Source organism: Chrysoperla carnea, chromosome 5 (assembly GCF_905475395.1).
Source record: "Chrysoperla carnea chromosome 5, inChrCarn1.1, whole genome shotgun sequence".
Classification (NCBI taxonomy): Eukaryota; Metazoa; Arthropoda; class Insecta; order Neuroptera; family Chrysopidae; genus Chrysoperla; species Chrysoperla carnea.
In genome coordinates, this window is record NC_058341.1 from 4,599,509 (window position 1) to 4,613,645 (window position 14,137).

The 14,137-nt window shown below is 27.8% G+C and overlaps 2 protein-coding genes across 5 annotated transcripts in view; one reads left to right on the forward strand and one right to left on the reverse strand.

Moving 5' to 3' along the window:
* LOC123301568 (rhotekin-like) overlaps positions 1-5,215 on the forward strand; it is a 90,716-nt gene extending 85,501 nt beyond the window's left edge. For 3 of the 4 annotated variants that reach the window (XM_044884377.1, XM_044884375.1, XM_044884376.1), the window contains exons 2-7: positions 399-589; positions 775-999; positions 1,884-2,063; positions 2,199-2,488; positions 3,200-3,520; positions 3,643-5,209. In XM_044884377.1, coding sequence (XP_044740312.1) covers positions 399-589; positions 775-999; positions 1,884-2,063; positions 2,199-2,488; positions 3,200-3,520; positions 3,643-3,926 — 1,491 coding nt within the window. In that variant the 3' untranslated portion in view covers positions 3,927-5,209. Of the gene's footprint in view, positions 1-398; positions 590-774; positions 1,000-1,883; positions 2,064-2,198; positions 2,489-3,199; positions 3,521-3,642 lie in introns of all 4 variants that reach the window. The other variant, XM_044884378.1, reaches the window with a different exon arrangement.
* Positions 5,216-6,321: 1,106 nt separating this feature from the next.
* On the reverse strand, positions 6,322-7,506 carry LOC123301623. Its single transcript, XM_044884455.1, has 2 exons — positions 7,434-7,506; positions 6,322-7,043 (listed from the first exon to the last, which is right to left on the reverse strand). The coding sequence occupies exon 2, from the start codon at positions 7,006-7,008 to the stop codon at positions 6,460-6,462; it is 549 nt and encodes a 182-aa protein (XP_044740390.1). The 5' UTR covers positions 7,009-7,043; positions 7,434-7,506; the 3' UTR covers positions 6,322-6,459.
* Between the last annotated feature and the right edge of the window lie 6,631 nt (positions 7,507-14,137).

A 14,137-nucleotide genomic window follows, 5' to 3' on the forward strand; every position in this document is an offset into this window, starting at 1 on the left:
TACAAATACCTAGAATTTTATCTTCTTGATCACTCTGCAATCGTACTTACACGGGCTAAGATAAATTTTATATTTTATTAAAAAAGTAATGCAAATCATATTTATTTTGTTTAAACAATTATAATATTATTTAACCTTAAAAATCCTTGAAAAAATAATAACAATAAATTAAAATATTAAATAATAAATAATTATTTAACAATTTTTTTTGTTGTTGTTCTATAATTATGCAACTAGTTTAACAACAAATTCGTTTTATTTCAACAAAAAAAAAATCAATTTTGAAATTTAATTTTCTAAAATTTGACCATGAATTAAATGTAAAAATATTTTGTTATTATTTAAAAAAAGATTTATTTTTAATCGATTAATTAAAAGATTTTATGTATTTGTTGCAGGAATATGATTTAGAACAAAAAATTGAATTGGAAATAAAGATGCGTGAAGGAACAACACGATTATTAGCTGCATGTCGTCACCAGCAACAATCTTTAGAAGCAGCACGTTCATTACTTGTTAGTACTGAACGAATGTCTGCATATATGGAGGAATTACAACGACGTAAACATCAGTCGAAAATTATTAAAAAGTAAGTCAAATCGTCACCTTAAACACTAAAAAAAATTTATAATAATGGCAACCTCATCCCGAAGTTGGCCATTTTCTTTGTTTCTTTGTATTTGTGGATGAGTTTTTTCATAGACTTTATATCTAAAAGATTGAAATTTCGATTGAAATCATTAAATTAATAAATAAATTTTTCGTTACTTGCAGTAATATTGACAACAGCTTGACACCATGCACAGCCAAAGTATCATTAAGTGATTTACGTATGCCATTAATATGGCGTGATATTGATCATTTTAAAAATAAAGGGGATCATCGTCGATTCGCTGTTTTCTGTTTAGCACGTATTGCTACGGAAATATATGCAACCACCTTATTATGTCCCGTTGATCGATCATCAACTGATCTACAGTTTCATGATATTTTATTATTGTAAGTAATCAACAATACATTTTAAATTTATCTTATTACAAAGTGTTTCAAAATATTTGAAGGGTATTTTATATTATACTATAGATACGCATCTCTATCATCACCCCGGAAACTTGCAGACTTAGTTCTCACTCCACTCACGACATAGCGCTTCAATCAATTGACCACCTCTTTTAAAATACTCAATGCCAAATTCTAAATAAAATTTAATTTTTCGTTTTCGCCTCCTATTTGCCATCGGCTGGCCATGCCCTTGGTAATCTTAAAAAGGAATGTTTCTGGCTTCAAATTTTATTTTTGCTCCAAGAATAACTTTTTCTTCTTTCTAAAATACAATATTCTTGATTCAAAACTTTCTTGCGCCAATAAATATTGATATCTGTGTACAATAGTAATAATAGACTACCTATAATATTTTTGAAAAACTTTGTACTTTAGAGAAATTTTTCCATATCATTTATATCTAATACAAGAGTTATTATATTTTTAGAAACTTTGATTTTGAAATATAATAATTCCGGAAATATAATTATTTGATACAGGATATAAATTATATTTGATACATTTTAATTACTTTACTATTTTATCATTAATTAGATAAAATGTTTAACACTCATAATTCAATTTATTTTAATAATTATTTTTTTAAACAATTAATAATACCATGTTTTGTAATATAATTTTTATGGTTTTTTTAAATTATTGCATAAAAATTTTAAAATTTTTGACCTCGAAAGTTCAGAACGGACATTATTACTATCCGAAAGTTTATATCTTGCTCAATAATGAAGTTAATATAAAATAGATGTTTTAAGGTTTTTTCGGTCCATAAAAATAGCCCAAAAATAGAATTAAAATCAAATTTTTTTGTTTTATTTTTCTAGTAATCGAATACCATCGAATTTTGAATTAAAATTAGAAGTCTATAGTCATATATTAGAAGACGATTTAAGCATAGCAAGTACATCTCGGAAAATTAAAAATACTATTCATAGTTCAATAAGTAAAGCTGTTGGCAAAAAATTAGCAACATTATTAAAGGATGAATTAAATTCTGGCAAAATGTAAGTATTGTAAATTATTTATTTAATTTTTTTAAGTCCATCGATCATCGATTAACAAAATTTTACAACCTGTCTTTACGATGGTCTCAATTAGTTGCAAGGTCTTTATTAAATTTTTTGTATTTTGTTTTGTAGTGGTCCACATTTTGAATTAATGGCAACAGCACGATTAACATTAAACGATGCACATAATAGCATACAAACGCATGATCTAGTCACAATACAGCACGATAATCGTGCACATCAATTACCATTATTTGGACATTTCTGTTGTCGTTTAGCCGTGCAACCTGATTGTGTTTCACAAGAAGTGTATTCTGGTCAAATATCATTATTATATAAACAAAATAAGTTCAAACAATATTGGGCACAATTACAAGCATTCCGTTTAGAATTATGGGAAACACAATCACATTGGGAGCAAGGTAAGATTATCTTTATTTTGTTTAAATTATCTCACTTATCTATCATGGTGTAGTTTTTTTTATTATTTGTCTATAGTTAGAGAGATGTACATATTATTTATTGATGGTCGTGGTAACCGTCTGCTGAGCCTTAAATATGATAGTAGGTAATGTTCCAAGTCACCCTGTAAGGTTCCTCGAATTTCTATGTGTCATATTCCCCCCCAGGGGGATATTTGAAAAACTGTTACTAAGTTATGGTTCTGGAAACTGTCTGCTTGTTTGATAATTCATTAGATGTGATTCTGAACAGTCATCCTGCAAAGCTCAACAAGTCGTCCCATTCCCGAATTGTGCCAAAAAACCGAAAATGTCGTTACGCGGTAAAAAAATTTGAAGTGATGGTTCTGAAAACTGTGTAAAACTTGTTTGGTTGTGTTGAGGATGTCAAAAGGATCAGGAAAATATGTCTAGCAGAAAAGCAAGTGGCAGCACTTTGAAAAACACGAATTATTCTCTGGGGAGGGAATATAACACATAGAAATTCGAGGAACCTTACAAGTCGACTTGGAATATTACCTACTATCATATTTAAGGCTCAGCAGACGGTTACCATGACCATCAGTAAATCATATTTACATCTCTCTAACTATAATCACTTACATCATCTTTCGCCACAAATTTTAAACATTTTAATTTAAATTTGTTGAAATTTTCTTTGTTTTTTGACAGGTAAAGATCATTTAAAATCAATAATAATTGATCGTAATACAACAATAAAGAAAACAAATAATAAAAATAATGAAATAATTATCCAAAATGGTGATGATAGCGGTAATGAAATTAATGAAGAATATAAAATTTATTTAAAATCACAAGATGAACAAATGAAATGGTTCAAACATTTACAACAGCATATCGATGATCATATTATTTGGAAACATTGTGCTGAGAATATCATGCATATTCAGACACCGGGCAGTAATACACGTGCTGCTTTTAATACACGTTCAATACGACATGGATCATTGTACGATGAAACACCTCTAATTGGTAAGTGTGCATAAATACCAGGTTTTCCCGTTTACCTTTGTTAATCGGGGAAAATATGAGTATACAGCCTGGCTAAAATTCAAGGAATCGTTTTTTAATAATTTTTTGTTTTTTTTTTTTAGAATCAGTATCAACAGAATATCAAAATCATCGACCCACAGTCCAAGAAATATTTGGTTTAACGCCATCAGCTAGTTTAAGTTCATGTGCGTCATCTTCATCATCTCCAACCACGTTCCGTGAACGTTCATTTAGTTCTAGTGGTGGAAGCGCAACTCTATCGTCAACAAATACGAACTCATCATCAGGCACAGAAACGACCCGGGGTAAATTGTTACGAAGTGGTAATGGCCGTGCCAGTGGACAATTATTACGTTCACATTGGCCATTTAATAAACAAGAATAAACTCGAAATTTTATTTATTTAAGAGGAAAGAGGATTTATGGAAAGCTTATTTTTTTATGTTTGATTGAATAAAGGAAACAGTATTTTTTCTTTTTGGATGTAAATGTAAATAAATGTTGGAAAAATTCAATCATTCATAGAAGTTTCTAAGGTGATTTATATTAATGAAGTCATCACGAAAGATTTTTTTTATTCTAAAAATATTCGTTGCATGGCGTTAATTTGGGTATAAAATCATCTTCAGTTAGATAAAACTAAAAAAAAAAGGATATCGGAGTAATTCGTGGAAATAAAATCATGAATTTCGTAACTAAATATTTTCGTTAAACATTTATTTGACTGATTAAGCAACGATTTTGACCAAATTTTTATCTTATTGTATACAATTTTTTCCCATTCATTGGAAAATAATAATGACGCATAATTTGTGCCGCAGATATTAAATACGAATCTCATTTTATGTGATTTCCCCGAGAGTGGCTCTCTTAGATTACGAAAAAGTCGCAGTCTAGAAGCGAAGCTTTGTGTACAGTTTGTAGAATGAAGAAGTGAGTGGCACTGAAAATTAAGAATGGGCACGAAGAACTGCAACTTTCTTCGTTCCCCTAAAGAAAATTTGTTGGTACGGTACGTACGTAGAATTATATTAAGCTTTAATTTTCTTTTTTTTTTTTTTGTAAAGAATATTTTCGCTCTTGAAAGAATTACGTGCAAGTGATAATTAATTTTTGTTTGTTTAATAATTTTTACAAAAATTTATATTTTATGTTGAACAATTTAATTTTATTTAAATTAAATAATTAAGGAGCAAATTAATTTTTAAGATTTTTTTTAAAGAAAATACGAAAAAAAGATGGTAACGCATTTGAGATTCGCTTCTGCCTGTTAGGGGCCCTGTAAACTATTTGATCATTGTCTTAAAAAGTGAAAATAGATTTTACATTTTTCAGATCCTTTCAGAACCCTTCAAAAAATACAGAAAATTGCCATGCCCAGAAAAGCAGGTCGTTATTTTAACCCTTATTTATACCTTTTTTCCCCGATATCACATTCTACCATTCAGTAAACAAAGTTTAAATGTTTTCCAATCCTTTTCGAGACAGAAGCGAGTAAATGAAGAAATTCAGACATCTTAATATGTCATGTTACGGTTTCTATACAGAGTGTTATTTAAAGATGAAAATAAATTCTTGGAACGATTATTGATCACATCTTTATGTTACACTCTGTGTTATAAATTGAAGAGATGATCCATATTTTTTTTTTGTTAGGATTTTTCCAAATTTCGGATCTTTTCTTTTGTTATTTTTTGAATGAAAATAAATTGATAATCCTGAAAATATTTTGTCTTTTTTTATATTAATTATTTATATAAATATATACATATATATCTCTCTCTCTTATTACTATTTGCGAGTGTGTTTAGAAAATTTTAAATCATTTTTTTCCAATAAAAAAAAAAAACGGTTTTTCTTTTTTTTTTTAATAAAAATAAATTTGAAAAAATTTCAATAGGTTTATTATGTTTTATTTGCGCCAATCGTTTCATTCTATCTTTATCCATTGGGCTTAAAGGCAATCCTATAAAATCAACAGGTAACAACTGATATCTCGAGCGTTTTCGACGTCCTAAGAGACGATTCATTGATTGGTAAGTTATTTTTTTTCAAAAGATAAGTTCATTTTTTAAAATAATCATTTGTGGTGAATTTTTATCCAACTGCATCCGGTTTTTCAACGGGATGCAGTTGGATAAACATAATTAGAAAAACAAGTAAAATTTACAATGATTTTAAAAAGGTCAAAATAGTTTAAAATGCTAAAGTTCGAAACTTCAGATATTTTTATTAATATACTCTTTATGCAAATTAGCTATTTGCAAATATTTTTCGAATTCTTTATCAAAATCCGCTGTATATTATCCAATCCAAAGAGGATAGGATATAGTAGAAGCAGCCTATAAGAGCTAATGTAAAATCGTAGTTTACGAATATCAGATCTACCGAGTAAGGCTTTTAAACTTAATAGATAATAGTCGCCCCCGCAAAGGCCGACAAGCTTAATAGTTGATCGCCACAGACTCCAGATGTCACCTAAAATTATATTGATGCTTTTTCTCTATCCTATACTCTTTGATCCAACCATTCTATGTAATTAATCGCAAGCTCAAACCTAACACGCTATGCTCTGTTTTATAATTTAGCTTTTCTTTAATAGATGGCAACGTAGTAGTATTAAAATATTGTTGATGGTTGAAGTTTTATTAGTTCAATATTTTTTCAAAAGATGGCCATTTAAACTCGTAAACTCAAGACCTGAGTAAATGAATACGAGATTTTAATAAAAATAAAAATAATTTGCTGGATAGAATAATCCAATTTATTAAATTGCTGCTAAAAAGCTAAAGTTGTATTTTTTTTTAATACATATTTTTTATAGAATACGTTTGAACTAATTAACTAAATAATTAATCGAAAATTAATAATCAGATTCAGATTTATAGGTCGTTGTTAACGATGAGTCGTTTCTTGAATCAATAAAAAAAATCTGCATCGGGGCCTTTTCCTTTACGTTCTACAGATTTAGAAGATATTACAGGCTTGATTTCTTCTGGTTTCACTTTTGTAGTCGATTTTTTCTTCCTAAGTTGTTCTAATTTTTTTCCTTGTATAAATTGTCTACGTTTAAATTTTCTAAGAGATGCTCGATTTCTATTGTAAGCCGTTCTCTTATTTCGAATTAAATTCAAATTCGTGTGAAATGAACTCTGTGGTAATTCTGACATTGATTTCATTTCTAAACGTGTTCCAGGTACGTTTCTTTCGATTCGTATTACATCAGATGAGTTTGTTTTATCGAAAATTTCTGTTGAATTAGTATTTTCGACATGTTCTGTTGAATTTAACCCTGCGTTAAGAGCATTTAATTCGATTCGTGTTCCATCAGATGAGTTGGTCTTTTTACAATTTTTTGTTGGATTTGTATTTTTGACATGTTTTGTTGAATTTAAGCGTGCGCTGCGAACGATTCTTGCGTTTCGCGTTGCAAATGTTTTTTTTTCACGTGATTCTGGTAAAGCCATTATCGTCGTTACAATTGTGTCATTATTTAATTCTCCTATTAATTAATGGAAATATTTTTTAATTAGTTTTTCTTTTTGCGGAATTTGGCTAAATTTTCTAATGAATCGAACCAAGGTATACTAAGTTTAGTCCCAAGTTTGTAACGCTTAAAAATATTGATACTATGAATACAATTTTGGTATAGGTGTTCATAAAATCACCTAATTAGTCCATATACGGTTGTCGGTCTGTCCGTCTGTCCATCGGTCATCGCGATAACTCAAAAACGAAAAGAGGTATCAAGCTGAAATTTTTATAACTTGCTAAGGACGTAAAAAGTTAGGTCAAGTTCAGTACAGAGTAATCAACACTGTCTATACATGGTATTTCAACGATTAACTAATTCAATTGTTTGTTTCACTTGTTTTTAAATTCATTTTCTTACCTTGAGATATTGTTTTTTCAATTTTTGGAACTGATTTACTTGTAATAATATGTAAAATTTGTATTAATAAAAATATGAATGTACACTTTGGAAAATTCATTTTAGACTTTTCTTTTGCAATATTTACAATTTTCATATTTATACAAAAACTTTTTTATTTTCAAAATGAATAGCTATTGGTAATTAAATTTTTTTTCTTAATTTTATTCGAATATTTGTTAATTAGAATATAAACATTTTTTTAATGGAAGATTACACATTTAATAACTTCTACAGTAGCGTCGCTTCGTATTTTCTGTTAACAGGAAAATTCCAGTGTGCCACATCAAAAACGTACATTTGGTGAAAATCATTTTTAGAGTATTTAGTTAAAGAAATCATTCATTTACATATCTTCAAAACAAGTGAAAACAAACAATTGATTGAGTTAATTGTTGAAGTACCATGCAAAGACAGTGTTGATTACTCTATCACATTACTACATACATACATGTCACGCATACATAACTGATATTCCCATATAATACATACTATACAATTTACGCCTAATTTGCGCCCTCACGGGTAAACAGTGAGGGCGCGTAATAAAGTATGGTCATATTAATAAACAAATTTTATTATTTTCAAAATTTTTAAGATCCTTGTTAAACAAAAATTAAAATTAATTAAGTACTTAATTTTAAAATTACGATAACGAAGTATTAATAAACGTTATTACGTAATTTTTAAAAATTTGACTCACATAATTATGTAAATTAATTATCAGCAGTTACAAACTTGGAACTAAACTTAGTATACCTTGCATATTACATATATGCATGGTATAAAAAGATTTTATTAATCAATAAACAAATACGAAACAGATTAATTTTATAGAGTTATCGTTCGATCAATCGATAACTAATACTATATACCCATTCTATATAGTTTTTATTAATTCGATTACATAATATTTATTTGCTTTTCGATTTGTTAATAATTATCTCATTCCTAACAATAATTTAATCTTTTTAATATTAAAATCATGTTTTACACAGATTTCTATAGAAAATATCACAAAATATCAATTTATTAAAGCCATATAAAATGATATATCATATTTATCAAAATTAATGATAAAAATCAGAGAGATACAGATACAAAAATATCGTATCGTAGATATATAAATATCGATCTGTAGGTTGTTTGTAATACAATATATCTGTACATATAGAAGTCTGATTTAAAAAAAAAAAAATTGTACTTATAATTCCACAACAACTTTTAGGCTTTCTTATTTTATGTGGTTTTTCTTTTGGAACAAATTTTGATTTTCAACAAAAAAATTGATTTAAAGACGGCTGATTTCTTGAAATTTCTTACGAATTCGTCCAACTACTATTTTCTCTACGAAAAATTTAAAACCCGAGACTCATTTTTAAGGTGCTTTGAAAAGTTTAACACATAATTATTTTACGATTTTTTGAAAGTTTTTCGAAATTTACATAACTTACAATAACATCAGTTACTCTGCCTTAGCATCGAGAGATCCGTTGTTCGTGTCCCGGAATGGGGTGTATGTTTTCTTTTTTTTCGATACATAGTACAAAAGATGGTATAAGGTCGATCTTCACCCATCTGATAACCAGATAAAACATATTTGAGTGAAATTTTATTAATTCTTAAAATCAATTTTTTCTATGAACGATTTTTTTTCAGGGAAGCGTTTGCCATTATATTCGTAATCTAATTATCTTTCTGCTGATATCAATTAACAGATCGGTGTAGATCTGTTCATAAAGTATGAACAGGTAATTCAATATAGGGAACTACACCGATTTGTTAATCAAATTGGTATCAGAAGAAAGATAATTTAAATACGAAAATAATGGTTTAGGCATGCCTGAAAAAAGGTGCACATGGAAAAATTGATTAAAATTATTTTAATTAAAAATAGCCATGAACACTTTTCGATATAAAAACTATTATAGAAGTATTTAAAAAATAATAAAATTTCAGAAAAAATATATCTCATCAGATGGGTGAAGATCGACCTTATTTATACTCTTTTTGGAACATAATTATCCCACTGTGAAAATTTTTATAGAGAAAAAACATGTTGGTTACTGTAGGTATCCTTCAAATTTCTAGCATGCTACTTTTTATAGATTCGAAGAAAGCCTCTGGAAACTAAATTTATGATAACCTTTTTCTATTTTCAAATTCTACGAGCTTAAAATCGAAAAGCTTCATATTTTGGTGGAGTTCTAAGTACAGTTTCTTTTCATGACTCATTTACAATAGTTTTTATTCTATACTTTTTTTTCCAAATGTATATAATAAAATGGTAAAAACAACTAATCTAAAAATGTGTTTTTACTACCGTAAAATTGTGGTAGTCAGAATATAGAAGCATAGCGAACGAGAAAACCTCCGTACAATTGGACTGGACATTTATGGACATTACACATACAAAGCAGTTTGAAGTTAATATTATTATATTTTACAAAAGTACTTTATTGTGTTTTATATTTATTATAAAAGGCCGTTTAAAGACATTTCCTGTCTTTATAGAATTATGTTTGATAAACTTAGAACTCGATCTAAAAACAACTGAAAAAATGTTATATATTAAGAGAAGCATGTGTTTTTGTAACCAATTTTAATGTCCACTCTCTTCACATGCGAGTTTAATCACTTAAACTTCAGTTAAAAAATATTTTTATTAAAATAGAAAAATAATCCTTTAACCTAAAGTATTGTAAAAAAGTTTTGGTTTATTGCACGATACATACATATAAACCAAATACATGCTTTGTAGTTAAGTAATGAGTTATTTTTGGCTTTACAATACCGCGCAACTATAAAAATATATAATATATTGTGTGAGAATGCTGCTTATAAATTTTATAATATAGATATCGCTTTTCAATCATCAACACTCTAACTATAGTCGTCTCTGTTCATCAAATGATGGATCTTCGATGGATTCATAATTAAATTAAAATTTTGTTTTGATATCATCGAAAACCTTATATTTTGATGGTATTATTATAAACTACAAGATTGTCTAAATATTTTAGATAGTTTTTTATCACACTCTCTAGATTTTTTGATTTAGAAATATCCAATTGAAAAAGGAAAACCTATATGATTCATCAAATTTCCAAAAATCGGATTACAAGGAAAAAATCGCATAAATTTCGCTTGTTAGATATTGTAAGTTCGAAATGATTTGCTTGAAGAAATCGGACTTTACATCGATATTAAATCTAACATTATTTTTCTTGTAATAAGTGGTAGACATATAGACGCCTTATATAATAAACTCTATGGTTCTTGATTTTTTTACTACAGATCTAAAACAAAGCCATGCAAAAAAAAAACAAACAAACGATAGGTAAGTAACATAACGATTATTAGAAAAATTCTCTATAATCCAGATGTTTTGTTTACAATGCCCGACGAATACTAAACAACAGATAAATATTGTATTCGAAGTATTAGATTTATTAAATTATTGTTTTTTTTTTTTTTGCTATCATTGTTCTGTTCAAAACCTGATGGATATCATTAAACTCTTGATTAAAATTCTGTAAAAAAAAGTATTGTACACTCGATACGCAATAATTCTGTAAAGCAATTGAAATATATCTGCGTTTATTACACCTTCTTCGATGTTCTAATATAGAATATTGTTTTTTCTTAGAATTCTAAATTAAGGATATATATCATATAGATGAGTCAATACTTAAGATAGAAAAAGTCTTACCAAAGTTTTATAGTTAATCAATCAAAAAATTACAGCAAAACTTGAAAATTTTGATGGGGGACATCATGTTCTGATATCAGATTGGACGTAGTTTTTCGAGTTACTTTAATAGCCAATTTATATCATAATAGAAACTAACAAATTTTATTTAAAACATTTTTTCGAAAAACGTTAGCTTTCGGAAGCGACTTAAAAATATATCATTTTTGCATTTAATCGAAAGAAGATTAAATTTTATTGATATTTGTAGGATAAAGTCATGGACACAGGTAAATGTCCTCTATTGTCCTGGATAACTTTTGGCTAAAGAAAAAGTGAGCAAAAATACTTAGTCGTTTTTAAATTTGTTCTAGTCGTTTTTAAATGTCCAATAGCACCTTATGATATTTTTAGAACAAATACAAATCCTCAGGATAAATAAGTACTAAATTAATGATGACAATATCATGACACAGATAGAGCAGTGGCTAGCATATCCGATTCTAGATACAATGTCCGTCGGTTCGTACCTAGCTGGAGTTTCGATTAAATTTTTAATTAAATAAAATCTAACGCTCAAATTTTATTTTTTAGATAATTGTTTTTATTATTCCCACCCCCAGACAGAAGATTGATTTATGACTATTTCCAGAGAGTGATTTATGACTATGTGACGATCTGACATATTTAGGTTTTTAACATGTTCTCCTATTACAAAATGTTATAAAATTTAATGAATTTTATAACAAAAACTTATAACGAAATAAAATTTAATAAAAAGTCATCAGTTTTGTTTATTTGTATTAGGAGAACATAATGAATAAATTAAACAAAACTTTAATAACTTAATTTAAAAAAATTATAACACCAATCGGATACGAACTGGATTACTCTGTTTCAGCAAGCAAGTGTGCTAACCACGGCTCTGTTGCTATCTTGTTTTTAACAACCATTAATTAATTACGTATACTTATTTTACTTATTATACAGACTAATGTCCTCTATTGTACTGTATAACTTTTGGCTAAAGCACTTTTGTTTTCGATTAAATGCAATAAGGACATATTTTCAAGTCGCATTTCCTCGGAAAAAAAACTATGTTAGGTGTGGAGATTAAAATGGCTCACTTTGTGTATGACGAAAATTATATTGAATAGAGAAATAGTTATAAAGATTAATGTTTATCGATAATTGTAAGTCAATGTCCAAAAACTTTTTAGAACAATCTGAAAAAATCATTAAATTGATAGTTAAAATATTCACTTCGGACCCACAAAAGCTCGTACATTTTCACCACCCACCGTTATAATTCGTTTCTTAGATAGTGAAATCTATTTTTAAATTACTTAAGCTAAAATATTTTGTGCCTTCCCACAAGAAACAAATGTGTTAGGACGAAAATTTCACTATAGAGATTCACAGATTTTCGATTGGAAGAACTCAAACGTAAAAGCATTACTTTTTAGATGGTAGACCCAAAAAGAAGCGAAATTTAAATGATTCGTTTTGTCTGCGTTTTGAGTTTTGGAGGATTGGCAAAGGTAAGAGTAGTATAAGGAAAAATAAATTTTTAATTGTGGCATGGTTCTTTTTGTCTGCGTTTTGAGTTTTGGAGAATTGATAAAAAAGGTAAGTTTGGTAATTAATAAAACACGCTTTTAATTATGGCATTTTGGCAAGATTTTTTTTCTATATTTTGAATTTTGGAGGATTCATAAAGGTAAGTTTGGTAGTTAGTATAAAAAAAAATTAATTTGAATCTACCTGGATGTGCTAACCCAAGCACTATTATTTTTTTACAATTACACCCAATTTTCCCATTTTTAAACCCCTTCGACGGATGTAATCACTAACATAAATAAGCCTAACCATTTCAAAATTTAAATAATTACTTGAAATAAAGTCTGAATATAATTATCGATATATAATTAATAAATTAAAAAAATATATTTATGGATAAAAAGGAAATTAATAAACAAAGTTGTTTTGGATGTACATGGCTTACAATTTGGATGCATAATTTAATTACCAAGGTAATTAATTAAAATATTATGTAATTTGAATATAACATCATTTAATTTATTACCATAGGTAAATGAATGGATTATACAATTTGTAAGTAATTTTACACCGTCCATAATGAAAGAAAGAATATAAGTAAGTACTAGCTCGGCCCGTGAAGAATTTCGCTCCCGTAGTTACCACAACTTCCCTGTAGCCGTGGCTAATTAATATTAGAGGGGAATGAATTTAAAAAAAAAAAAACTTTTAACAAAAAGCAAACCTTGGCTGACACCGATTCCAAAAATAACAATAATTTTAACTACATAATATTATCGTTATTTTTTTTACTTTTTAGTGCATATTAATTTGTTTTGGAAAAGTTTTTCTTTTGAAGTCGGTTGTCTTTTTGTTAAAAGTTTTTTTTTTATTTTGTGATTTTTAGTGAATCTGAAGTACACTAACTAACTTGTCACTAAAAAAAAGTCGTTGTTAGTCCTCGTTATTGTCGTGCATACTTAATACAAATTTAAGACTTTTATGGTTTTCTCATGGATTCCGTTGTCAGAATTGGACCAAAATGAAATCGGTTCACCCAGTCGAAAGTTCTGAGGTAACACACTTAAAAAAATTTGCAGTCGAATTGATAACATCCTCCTTTTTTGTTTGAAGTCGGTTAAAAATAGTAATGTTTGTCTAATAAACTTATTATTTAAATTTATGGATATTTTTTCGTTCAAATTATTTGTCTAGCGTGTTTTTTACTTTTATAACTTGATTTGAAACCCTCAATTTTAACAGATAAAATAAATTGAATTTGATAGAGCTAACTTTTGATAATGATAGGCAACTTGTTATACATGTAGTATACATGTATAACAAGTTGCCTATCATTATCAATAGTAGACAAATTAATTGCATAAAGTAGTACTAACCAGTACATTTTTCGTCGTACCTAGACATAATAAACTTG